General features: G+C 40.4%; 1 protein-coding gene across 3 annotated transcripts in view; it reads right to left on the bottom strand.

Moving 5' to 3' along the window:
* CCAR1 (cell division cycle and apoptosis regulator 1) overlaps window positions 1-4,338 on the bottom strand; it is a 63,603-nt gene extending 59,265 nt beyond the window's left edge. For 2 of the 3 annotated variants that reach the window (XM_019444359.2, XM_019444361.2), the window contains exons 1-2: window positions 4,102-4,303; window positions 2,911-3,032 (exon numbers count right to left, since the gene is read on the bottom strand). In XM_019444359.2, coding sequence (XP_019299904.1) covers window positions 2,911-2,983 — 73 coding nt within the window. In that variant the 5' untranslated portion in view covers window positions 2,984-3,032; window positions 4,102-4,303. Of the gene's footprint in view, window positions 1-2,910; window positions 3,033-4,101 lie in introns of all 3 variants that reach the window. The other variant, XM_019444360.2, reaches the window with a different exon arrangement.
* Between the last annotated feature and the right edge of the window lie 8,168 nt (window positions 4,339-12,506).

Raw genomic sequence — 12,506 nt, 5'->3', positions numbered from 1 at the left:
TATTTATTTGGAGAGAGAGAGGGGGAAAGGATGCATGCCAAATGCAGGGGAGGCAGAGAGAGGGAGACAATCCCAAACAGGGCTGGAACCCAGGAACAGTGAGATCATGACCTGAGCCGAATAAAGAGCTGAAAGATTAACCAACTGAGGCACCCAGGTGCCCCAAGTGTACTAATTTTCATATTGCTCTCAAAATAAAATGAGTCAGGGGGCGCCTGGGTGGCTCAGTCAGTTAAGTGCCCAACTTCAGCTCAGGTCATGATCTAGCAGTTTGTGGGTTCGAGCCCCACATCAGGCTCTGTGCTGACACCTCAGAGCCTGGAGCCTGCTTCGGATTCTGTGTCTCCCTCTCTCTCTGCCCCTCCACCATTTGTGCTCTCTCAAAAATAAATAAATGTGAAAAAAAGACAGAAAATGAGTCAGAAATATAAGCACAAAAATAAAATATTTAATTCAAGTTGAATTATTCAGTTAACCTTTTTCTGTTCCATGATCATCTAATTTATGACAGTGGCCTCTGATACCACTATGCGTATTTTGTTTTTTCAATAGAGTAAAAAGTGACACCTACACTATTGCCTTAAGTCCTTATATGTCCTTTGTTAAAATTTTTTTCTCAAATTGTATTTGAAGCTGCCAGGAGAAAACTTAAAGCACTGTAATTAGGTTAGAATGTTCTCCATTGAGGGGCACCGGGCTGGCTCATTAGTGGACCATCTAATTCATTTTTTTTTTTTAAATGTTTATTTACTTTTGAGACAGAGACAGAGCGCAAGCAATGGAGGGGCACAGAGAGGGGGAGACACAGAATCTGAAACAGGCTCCAGGCTCTGAGCTGTCAGCACAAAGCCCGACACGGTGCTCGAACCCACAAGCCGTGAGATCATGACCTGAGCCAAAGTCAGACGCTCAACCAACTGAGCCACCCAGGCGCCCCTGGAGCATCTGATTCTTGATCTCAGGGTTGTGAGAGTTCAAACCCCATGTTAAGTGTGGAGATTACTTAAAAATAAAATCTTTTTTTTAAGTAGGCTTCATGCCCAGTGCAGACCCAACGTGGGGCTGAGATCAAGAGTCAGAAGCTTAACCAACTGAGTCATCCAGGCATCCCAAAAAATTCATCTTAAAAAAAAAAAAATAAATGTTCTCCATTGAGATGAGATGTAAGTAAGACATTCCAATTGCCTGAGGATTGAAAATGTAACTTTTACAAAAGTTGAATGGTTCTAAAAATCAGATCCAATAAGATGAGATACTGATTAATCACAAATAAGACTTTTAAGATGAAGGCAAGAAAATAGCAAGCTATAAGGAAGTAGCCTGATATACAGCACCTGGAAATTATACATTTCAATAAAAACAGTATCGCTAAAGTGTTCCATTTAGAGCCTACTCCAGGATTTTTACACGAAAGCTAAGAGTAGATACATGCTAACAAAACACTTGCCTACTTACTGAAATCATGATATGTCAATAAAATTTGATTTTGAAAATCTCTGATTAACAACAGGTCTAAGATAACCCATAATTTCCTACAGCACAAATACAAGCTCCATTTACACAAATGCCTTTATGTTTGGACTCTGTTGCTAAATATCGAAAAGGAGACCTATATTTACGATTGACTTTTTGTTTGACATTTTTTATAAGCCTTTGCTGTCTCCTTGGCTCAGCCTGAAAACAAAAACAAAAAGAGTACAACCTATATTTAAGTAATTACAATACAAATGTTAAGAGCTATAGAAAGTAACTTTTCCCATAACAGCTATTTTGTTGGAACAATACAGATACAAATTTAAAACAAATTATATGCAGAAAAAGCTGGGTAAAACATGTTTAGTTTACCAGCATACAAGTACCTAGTACTTGTTTCCGGACACACAGTAATTGCTAAGAATTCCTGTTTCATCAAAACGAACACCAAAGTCCCCATTATTATTTAACATAACAAAATACCTGGATCTGAATTAAATATAATCTGTAACTACTATTTCATAATATCTTCAGTTACCTGTAGAACTGATCATTTAACCTCCTAAACAAAGAGTAACTAAAATAAAAACTCTAAAGTATCTATTTCTTTAAGGAAAAAGGTCACCTACCTAACAAGATAATCATGTCCATTGAATTTTAGAACACCCAAGTCAGAAGATTATAGTGTCTCTATAAGTGACCTCAAATTACTAAAATATTTCAAGTACATAAAACATGGCAAAGAACCATTATTAGAGAGGTCATAAATAAAAATATACTCAAATTAACAGAATAAGCTGCAACTTTTCTGAGTACTCAAAGAAAGTAAAATTCATTCCATAGAATCCTTGGGAATTTATTTAAGATTCAAACAAGAAGTCAAGAAATGGTGTAAAAAAAAAAAAAAAAAATCTTCCTACAAGCAAAGAAGCTCAATGAAACATTTACAATGACATTTTTTCTGTTGACCATATTTAGAAAATGTAAACATTCATTGGCTCCTTTTATATCTATTTATCTTTCTCCTTTGCTTGGTAAATTCTTCAGAGTTGGGTTTTGTACTTTAAATTCAAACAACTGAAAAGCAGTCGTATATAATTTCTCATAAAATATAAAATTTTAATACATTTATTTTTAAATATAACTTGTGAATACTGACACCTTAACATGCCAAATAAGATAACCTCTAATCAGTCAAGTAGCTAACCTAATTAAAACGAAGTTAATAATTTAATGTTTGAAAAACTATATAAAACTGTCCAAACTGCAATGTAAGACGTGTTTTGCTAGTTGATCCGTGAATTTTAAAAGCTTCACAAATAAAAGATACATCATTTGGAAACATTTTACAGTATTACATATAGCCTAATTCACATAGTTATAACACGTCCTCCCCCCAACCCCCAAGTTTACAGTACTTGTGTTCAGTAGCCTGACCTGGCTGAGATACCGCAGTGGCTGTAAACTGAGTAGCCCATGGCGGATTCTTCTGTCCTCCAAACTGAGCCATGATGAAAGGAGGAAAAAGCCTTCGCTTGTTTGTCTTCTACAGCAGCGATCTATTAAGAAAGAACCCACATTTCAAACTTGAAACTATAAACATCATGAAAATATTATTTTAAAGAAATGTTTGTCAAGGACACCTTCGTAGATCATAGTATAAATAGCAAGGTGTATACCAACGTCCGATATGCAGCAAAAACATTTTACATCAAGTATCTCACCAAAAATACCCAAATTCAACATAGGACATTAGGGGTAGACTAGTAAGAAAGGCACTTCTTTCTGTGACTACAAACTCACATTTCAACGAAGACCATGTGCTATTATCAACCCAAGTCTTAACAAAAAGAACTACACAGCTGCGGGTTCAAACAAAATAAAGCCTGCGTGTTTCTTTTGGCAATGAGTTGGACATTGAAAGTGGTAAAACCAATAACGGAAATTGGGACGAGACACTGAATAAAGGTCTTTAAGACTATCATCTAAATAACGAACATCTCCTTACTTTCTCGGGATGGAAAGGGCCGAGGGGCTCCTTTTCTTTCCCCTCCCTCGAGGGGGAAAGACAGTTGAAATAACGGATCCCTCCCCCCAAAGAACCATCGCTAAGACCCCTCCCCCCCAAAATCAGGCCAGAAAAGGCGAAGATCTCAGCCCGCGCACCCCCTCCTTCCCCCCGCGACTCGGAGGGGCCAGAGCACTGCCATCCATCTTCCTCCAGCCCCAGCTCCTTGCGGGACGCTGACCAGAGAAGGCAGAATCCTACGTCTCACGAGACTGGGCGAAGCGCCAACACTGGGTATTGAAAGTCCTGGTCCCCTTAACCACCGTGCCGGGCAGAGAGCCTCTATCCCCCAAAACCCGCGCCGCCGCCAGCCGCCCGACGCCCTGGGCCGGAGACCGGGAGGCTAAAGCTCAACGGCTTCGCAGCGAGGGATGGCGCTCGGCAGTCCCTCTCGACCCTCCAGACCGAGGCTGAGGGGCGCCGGGGGCACCTGAAGAACCCCGGGGGAGAGAAGGCGGGGGGAAACGGAGCGGTGGGGGAGGGGCCTGCCGCGCGGGGCCTGCTTCGACCCGCACAAAAGGGACCGTGTCCCTCCCGCCCCAGTCCCACGAGAACCCCACCGTCGCTGGCCTACGGACGCCGTGGTCCCCAAACGGTCGATCCCAGCCCTTCTGCGAATCCGAAAGGACGATAGGAACCCCGGTTCCGCCGCCCGCTGCTCCAACCGCGAGGACCAAACCTTCACCTGAATCGGGTCCCGGCTAACACCGAGGCCATTTCAAACCCGTCAGCCTTGGGCGCATGCGCCAACTTCCCCCTCTTCCTCCACGCCTCTCCCCTCCTCCTCCTCTCTCAGAGAACGGTGCTGACGGGTTTGCGTTCTGCGTGCGCGCTCCCCAGCTCGCCTTCAATACGCTCACCCCTTTGGCTACGCAGCTAGAGCGAGAGCGCGCCTGAGAAGAGTTACCTGGGATTCCCATAACAATGAGCCAGCGGAGTCTCAGCGCCAGCTCTGTAGAAAAGACTTTTGTTAGGCTGGGCAGGAAAGAATCGGCCGTCACGTGATCCGATCGGCTTGCCGCCATTTTGTGCTCTTCGCCCTTTTTGTTTTTTTTTTTCTCATTCAAGTACTTGGAAGAATGAATATGTCCTGTGCCAGCTTCCTTTTTTTTTTAATTGAGATAAAATTCACTTACCATATAACTCTTTTAAATATTTTGCACAATTCGGTGGCATTTATTTTTTATTTTTCTAGTGGCCTTTGTATAGTCATAAGGTTCTGTAACCATCAAGTCAGCCCTTAAACTCATACCCATTAAGGAATCACTCCAATCCTTGCTCCCACCATCGTTTCACAACCGCTGATCTGCTTTGTCTCCATGGATTTGCCTGTCCTAGATCCTTAATATTAATAGGAGTATATAATACATGTCCTTTTCTTATTGACTTCTTCAACTTTATGGTTGTTTCTAATGTGAAACGTTGGGGTTTGGGAGCAAAAGGTCAAGAAAATTCTTGAGACATCTTTGATGCCGAAAGGGTGGTTTTATTAAAGCACGCGACAAGACCGTGGGGGGAAAGGGCTGTATTGGGTTGTGAGGAGTGGCTGTTTACATATGCTTTCAAGTTGGGAGGTTGGTAGGGATAGTAGAAGTCTCTAAGGAATTTGGAAGCAAGGTTTCCAGGACTTTGAGGGGCTAGATGTTGTTAGGATAAGGTTATTTACTACTAGCTAGTGAAATAGTCATGAGACCCTTCAGATGTCTATCAGTGGGCCATATGCTTGGAGGATGATTGTTCACCTATATCTTGGGGGATAGAGATAAAGGAAGTTTCCAAGGGGATTTTTACAGGATCCTGAAGGTTGGCTAAAGTTAAACTGAGGTTGCCTTTTGCCTCTAGCAAAGTATTAACATTTAGGCAGCTAAGCTCCTTAAGGAAGGTCGCTCTGCAATGGGCTGTAAGTTACAAAGTTTAATTTTTGTTTCATATTGCGTTTGCCTTTGTTCTCCACAGCAATTTCCAAGGTTCCATGTAGCAAGTATCAGTACGTCATTACATTTTATGGCTAAAACTATTCTTTTAAATGGACATTGCCATATTTTGTTGTTGTTTTTCTTCCCTCCCTCCTTCTTTCAGATATTGCCACATTTTGTTTATTTGTCAGTTGGTCGTTTAGGTTGTCTTCATTCACTTTTAGCTATTATAATAATTCTGCTGTGAATACTCAAGTTTTTGTTTGAACTCTTGTTTTCAATTTATTTAGGTATATGTTTAGGAGAATTCTACATCACATGGCAATTCCATACTTAAATTTTGAGAAATTGTCAAACTGTTTTCACAGTGTCTACACTAATTTACATTACTACAACCTCCTCAACCCTTACTTTCTTTTTAAAAAGTTGTTACAGGGGGCGCCTGGGTGGCTCACTCGGTTGAGCGTCCGACTTTGGCTCAGGTCATGATCTTGTGGTCTGTGAGTTTGAGCCCTGCATTGGGCTCTGTGCTCAGCCTGGAGCCTGCTTTGGATTCTGTGTCTCCCTCTCTCTCTCTGCCCCTCCCCTGCTCATGCTCTGTCTCTCTCTCTGTCAAAAATAAATAAACATTAAAGAAAATTTTTTTGATAAAAAGTTGTTACAGCTGTGATGCCTGGGTGGCTCAATTAAGCATCTGACTTCAGCTCAGGCCATGATCTCATGGCTCCTGAGTTCAGGTTCCGCATCAGGCTTTGTGCTGACGGTTCAGAGCCTGGAGCCTGCTTAAAATTCTGTGTCTCTGTCTGTGTCTGCCCCTTCCCTGCTCATGCTCTGTCTCTGTCTCTCTCTCAGAAGTAAATAAATGTTAAAAAATTTTTTTTTCAATATGTATGTATACTAAAAATAAATAAGTAAATAAATAAATAAAAGTTGTTCATTATAGCTATCCCTGTGTATGAAATGGATTTAATGGGTATCCCTAATGACTAACAATGTTATCTTATTGGCCATTTGTTTTTTTGGTTTTTTTTGACAGAGTGAGTGTGTGAGCGGCAGAGAGAGAGACTGAGGATCCCAAGCAGGCTGCTCTGCACTGACAGGCTGATAGCAGGAAGCCTAATGTGGGACTCGAACTCATGAACCATGAGATCATGACCTGAGCTGAAGTTAGACATTCAGCTGACTGAGCCACCCAGGCACCCCTCTTATTGGCCATTTGTATATCTTGCTTTCAGAAATGTCTGTTCGTATCCTTTGGTTCCCCTTACACTCCCTTGGTAATTTTTTCTTTGCAGTATAAAATGTGCAACATAAAATTTATCATTTTAATCATTTTGAGAAATGTACAATTCAGGGGCGTTAAGTACATTTACAGTGTTATGCAACCATTACCTTTGCTCAATTTTAAATGTGGTTGTTAGCCTTTTTGACTGAATGCTAAGAGTTCTAGTTCTGTGTACAACTTGAAGTCAAACTTACCTATTTTTTTCTTTTGTTACTTCTGTTGGGGAGGAAGATTTTTATGCTACACTTCAAGATTATTCTGGCTGATCAAAGAATTAAATTGAGATGAGACAAATTAACAGAAGAAAAGTCAAATTTAATTACATACATGTGGAACATCCACATAAATATGAGAGATTCCAAAGACAGTCAAGCAAAATGAGGTGTATATGTCATCCTGGACTAAGGAGAAGGAGGTAGTGGTCTGAGGCTTGAAAGGGAAGGAAGGTAATTCATAGGAAGAATATAAAAAGTAAATTTTGATAAATGTTTCCTGGGCCATCCAGAAACAATGGGACACAGAGATCAAAAAGGCCTTGCCAGGGGCGCCTGGGTGGTTCAGTCGGTTAAGCGGCTGACTTCAACTCAGGTCATGATCTCGAGGTCCGTGAGTTCAAGCCCCCCGTCGGGCTCTGTGATAACTGCTCAGAGCCTGGAGCCTGTTTCAGATTCTGTGTCTCCCTCTCTCTGACCCTCCCCCGTTCATGCTCTGTCTCTCTCTGTCTCAAAAATAAATAAACATTAAAAAAAAAATTTTTTTTTTTTAAAAAAGGCGTTGCCGGAAAAAAAAAAAAGGCCTTGCCAGGTTCCTCCCTGTGTAACATACCTAGTTCATATTGTACTGTAGTTACCTACAGGGTGTCCAGTTGGCTTAGTTGGTGATTCCTGCAATGCTTGAAATTGGGGTCATAAGTTTGAGCTCCACGTTGGGCATACAGATTACTAAAAAAAAATTAAAAATTAAAATAACAATAATAATAAAAGGGGCCTGGCTGACTCAGTCGGTAGATTATGGGACTCTTGATTTTGGGGTTGTGAGTTTGAGCCACACATTGGGTGTAGAGATTGCTTAAAAATAAAATATTTAGGGGGTGCCTGAGTGGCTCAGCTGGTTGAGTGTCTGACTCTTGATTTCATCACAGGTCATGATCTCATGGTTCATGGGCTCAAGCTCTGCTTCCCTCTCTGTGCTGACAGTGTGGAGCCGGCTTGGGATTCTCTTTCTCTCTCTCTTCTCTCTCCTTCTCTCAAACTAGATGAATAAACTTAATAAATAAGATATTTAATTTTTTTTAACTTTATTTTTGAGAGACAGAAACAGAGCATGAGCAGGGGAGGGGCAGAGAGCGAGGGAGACACAGACTCCAAAGCAGGCGCCAGGCCCTGAGCTATCAGCGAAGAGCCTGCCGTGGGACTTGAACTCACAAACCTCGAGACTGTGACCTGAGCCGAAGTCAGACTCTTAACCAACCCAGGTGCCCCAAAATAAAATATTTAAAAATAAAATAATAGGGGTGCTTGGGTGGCTCAATTGGTTAAGTGTCTGACTCTTGATTTCAGTTCAGGTCCTGATCTCACGGTTTGTGGGATAGATCCCCATGTCAGGCTCTGTGCTGTTAGCATGGAGCTGGCTTGGGATTCACTCTATTCCTCTCTCTCTGCCCCTCCCCCATGCTTGCTCCCACTCTCTCTCTCTCTCTCTCTCAAAATAAATAAATAAACCTTAAAAAAATAAAATAGGGATTGATTTCAGCTCAGGTCATGATCTCATGGTTCCTGAGTTCAAGCCCTGCCCACAGAATCTGCTTGGGATTCTATCTCTCCCTCTCTCCCTCTCTCTCTGCCCCTCTTCCACTTGCCCTCGTACAACCATGCTCTCTCTTTTGAAATAAATAAATTAAAACTTTAAAAGAAAATCAATTGACTATACATGAATAGGTTTATTTCTGGAAATTAAATTCTATTTTATTGATCTATATGTCTGTCCTTATGTCAATACTGTACACTCTCTCCCTCTTTTTTTTTTTAAGTTTATTTTTTTTGAGAGAGAGAGCACATGCAAGTAGGGGAGGGGTAGAGAGAGAAAGAGAGAGAGAATCCCAAACAAGCTCTACACGGTCAGTGAAGAGCCTGATTCGGGACTTAAACTCACGAACCACGAGGTCAAGACCTAAGACAAAACTAAGAGTAAGACACTTAACTGAGCCACTCAGGTGCCCCAGTACCATACTCTTTAAATTCCTGTGGCTTTGTAGGAAGTTTTGAGAATTGTGAGTCTTGTGACTTTGTTCTTTTTCAAGATTGGTTTGGCTTTTCAAGGTCTCTTGCAATTCCATATGAATTTTAGGATCCGATTGACCAGTTCAGCAAAAATGGTGGTTGGAATTTCTATAATTTAATTAATTAATTAATTAATTTATTTATTATTAAAAAATTTTTTTTTCATTTTTGAGAGAGAGAGAGAGCAGGAGAGGGGCAGAGAGAGAGGGAGGCACAAGATCTGAAGTGGCCTCTGTGCTAACAGCTGACAGCAAAGAGCCTGATGCGGGGCTCAAACCCAGAAACCATGAGATCGTGACCTAAGCAGAAATCGGATGCTTAACCAACAGAGCAACCTGGGTGCCTCTATCTATCTATCATCTATCTATCTATTATTTATTTATTTAAGTAATCTCTACACCCAGTGTGGGACTTGAACTCGCAACCCTGAGATCAAGATTTGCATTCCCTTCCAACTGAACCAGCCAGGTGCCCCAGTGGTTGGAACTTTGATAGGGATTTCACTGAATTTATAGACCAATTTGGGGAGTATTGCCATCTTAACAATATTAGGTATCCGTTCCACAAATATGGGATGTTTTTCCATTTATTTAGTTTCTTCTTTAATGTCTTTCATCATGTCTTAAAGGTTTCAAAGTTCAATTTTTGCTACTTCTGGTTACATTTATTCTCCAATTATTTTATTCTTTTTGATGCCATTGTAAATGGAACAGTTTTCTCAATTTCATTTTTGGATTGTTTATTACAAGTGCACAGGCATACAATTGATTTTACTGGGACACCTGGGTTGCTCAGTTGGTTTATCATCCAATTTCAGCTCAGGTCATGACCTCATGGTTCATGAGTTCCAGTCCCAGATTGGGCTCTCTGCTGTCAGTGCAGAGCCTGCTTTGGATCCTTGTCCCCCTGTCTCTCTGCCCCTCCTCATTCTCTCTTTCAAAAATAAATAAAATATTAAAAATAAATAAATAAATGTTTTAAAAATTTAAAAATTTATTTTGGCATATTGATTTTGTATTATACAGCTTTGAAAAAAATTTTTAATGTTTTATTTATTTTTGAGGGGCACCTGGGTGGCTTGGTCAGTTAAGCGTCCGACTTTGGCTCAGGTCATGATCTCACAGTCTTTGAGTTCGAGCCCCGCGTCGGGCTCTGTGCTGACCGCTCAGAGCCTTGAGCCTGTTTCAGATTCTGTGTCTCCCTCTCTCTCTGCCCCTCCCTGTTCATGCTCTGTCTCTCTCTGTCTCAGAAATAAATAAACGTTAAAAAAAATGTATTTATTTTTGAGAGAAAGAGTGAGTGGGGGAGGAGCAGAGAAGATCTGAAGCAGGCTCTGCTGACAGCAGAGAGTCCCTGGTTTGTGGGCTTGAACTCACCAACTGTGAGACATGACCTAAGCAGAAGTCGGATGCTTAACCCACTGAGTCACCCAGGCACCCCTGTATTTTACAACTTTGTCAGTTTACTTGCTATAATAGTTGTGTTTATATATGTATTCATTAGGATCAAATATAAGATCATGCCATCTGTGAATTGAGATAGTTTAACTTGTTCCTTTCCAATTTGAATGCTTTTTATTCCTTTCTTTTTTTCCCCCTTGGCTTAATTGCCCTGGCTAGGACTTCCAGTACAATGTTGAATAGAGGTGGTGAGATCAGACATCTTTGTCTTGTTAATGATTGTAGGGGCAAAGCTTCAGTCTTTCTCTATTAAGTATGATTTTAGCTTTGGGTTTTTCACAGATGCCCTTTATTAGATTAAGAAGTTTCTATTCTATTCCTAGTTTATTGACAGTTTTCCTCATGAAAGGATTTGGATGTTGTTAAGTGGTTTTCTTCCATCAATTGAAATGATCATGTGGATTTTTACTGCTTTGCATTAATACAGTGTGTTAGATTGACTGGTTTTTGTATGTTGATCCATCCTTGAATTCCTGAGGTAAATCCCTTTTGGTTATGGTATATAATCCTCTTCAGATGCTGCTGGGTTTGGTTTGCTAGTATTTTGTCTAGAATTTTTGCATATATACTGGTCTGTCGTGTTTGTATTAATTTTTTTTTTTAGGTAATCTCTATGCCCAATATGGGGCTGGAACTTATGACCCTGAGATCAAAAGTCATATCCCCTACTGACTGAGCCAACTAGGTCCCCCTCTTGTGATATCTTTGACTGGCTTTGGTATGAGAGTAATATTTTGTTCATTTTTATGAACAAAAATGCTCCTTTGTCCTGTTTTTAGAAGTGTTTGAGAAGAAGTGGTGTTAATTATATTTTAAATATTTGATAGAATTCACCTTCACCAGTGAAGTTATCTTGTCCTGGACTTTTTTTTTTTTTTTTTTTTTTTTCTCAGTGGATAGTATTTTTATTACTGACTCAAAAATTTTTTGTTACAGGGATGCCTGGGTGGCTCGGTTGGTTGAGCGTCTGACTTTGGCTCAGGTCATGATCTCACAGTTTGTGAGTTCGAGCCTGCTTTGGATTCTGTGCCTCCCTTTCTCTGCCCCTCCCCACTCACACTCTCTCTCAAAAATGAATAAAAACATTAAAAAAATTATTTTTGTTACGATTTTATTTTTAAGTAATCTCTAGACCCAATGTGTGGCTCAAACTTACAACCCTGAGCTCAAGAGTCACATGCTCTACTGACTGAGTCAGCAAGGCACCATTTCTTTTCTCCCCATTTTTACACAAAATCTATACCTTGCATTTTAAAAAATATATATTGGAAATTGTTTCATATCAGAATAAGAGTGTAGCCCCATTCTTTTTGCCAGCCAAGTAATATTTTTTGTACGAATTATCATACTATGGTTACTTGATCCCCAGTTGATGAATATGTAGGTCATTTTTAAAAATTAAAAAAATATATTAATTTAGGGGCGCCTGGGTGGCTCAGTTGGTTGAGTGTCTGACTTCGGCTCAGGTCATGATCTCACAGTTCCTGAGTTTGAGCCCAGCATCGGACTCTGTGCTGACAGCTCAGGGCCTGGAGCCTGCTTCGGATTCTGTGTCTCCCTCTCTCTGCTCCTCCCCTGCTCACACTCTGTCTCTCTCTCAAAAATAAATAAGGATAAATAAAATAAAATAAAATAAAGTAAAAAATATTTATTTAAATAAATAAGGATAAATAAAATAAAATAAAATAAAGTAAAAAATATTTATTTATTTTTGAGAGAGAGAGACAGAGTGCATGTGGGGGAGGGCAGAGAGAGAGGGACACACAGAATCTGAAGCAGGCTCCAGGCTCTGAGCTGTCAGCACAGAGCCTGACACGGGGCTTGAACACATGAATGGTGAGATTGTGATGTGAGCTGAAATCAGATGCTTAACCCACTGAGTCACCCCAGGCACCCCTATGTAGGTCATTTTTTTTTAAGATCCCTTTTTCATGGAAAGAGGCCTTTTATTTATTTTATTTTATTTTATTTTATTTTATTTTATTTTATTTTAATTTTGTTAAGTATGCTCTACCCCCAATGTAG

This window comes from Panthera pardus, unplaced genomic scaffold (genome assembly GCF_024362965.1).
Source record: "Panthera pardus isolate Hobbes unplaced genomic scaffold, ASM2436296v1 HiC_scaffold_22, whole genome shotgun sequence".
In the NCBI taxonomy this organism is placed as follows: domain Eukaryota; kingdom Metazoa; phylum Chordata; class Mammalia; order Carnivora; family Felidae; genus Panthera; species Panthera pardus.
Note: the sequence above shows the minus strand (reverse complement) of the source record. Positions and strands in the feature narration are given on the sequence as shown.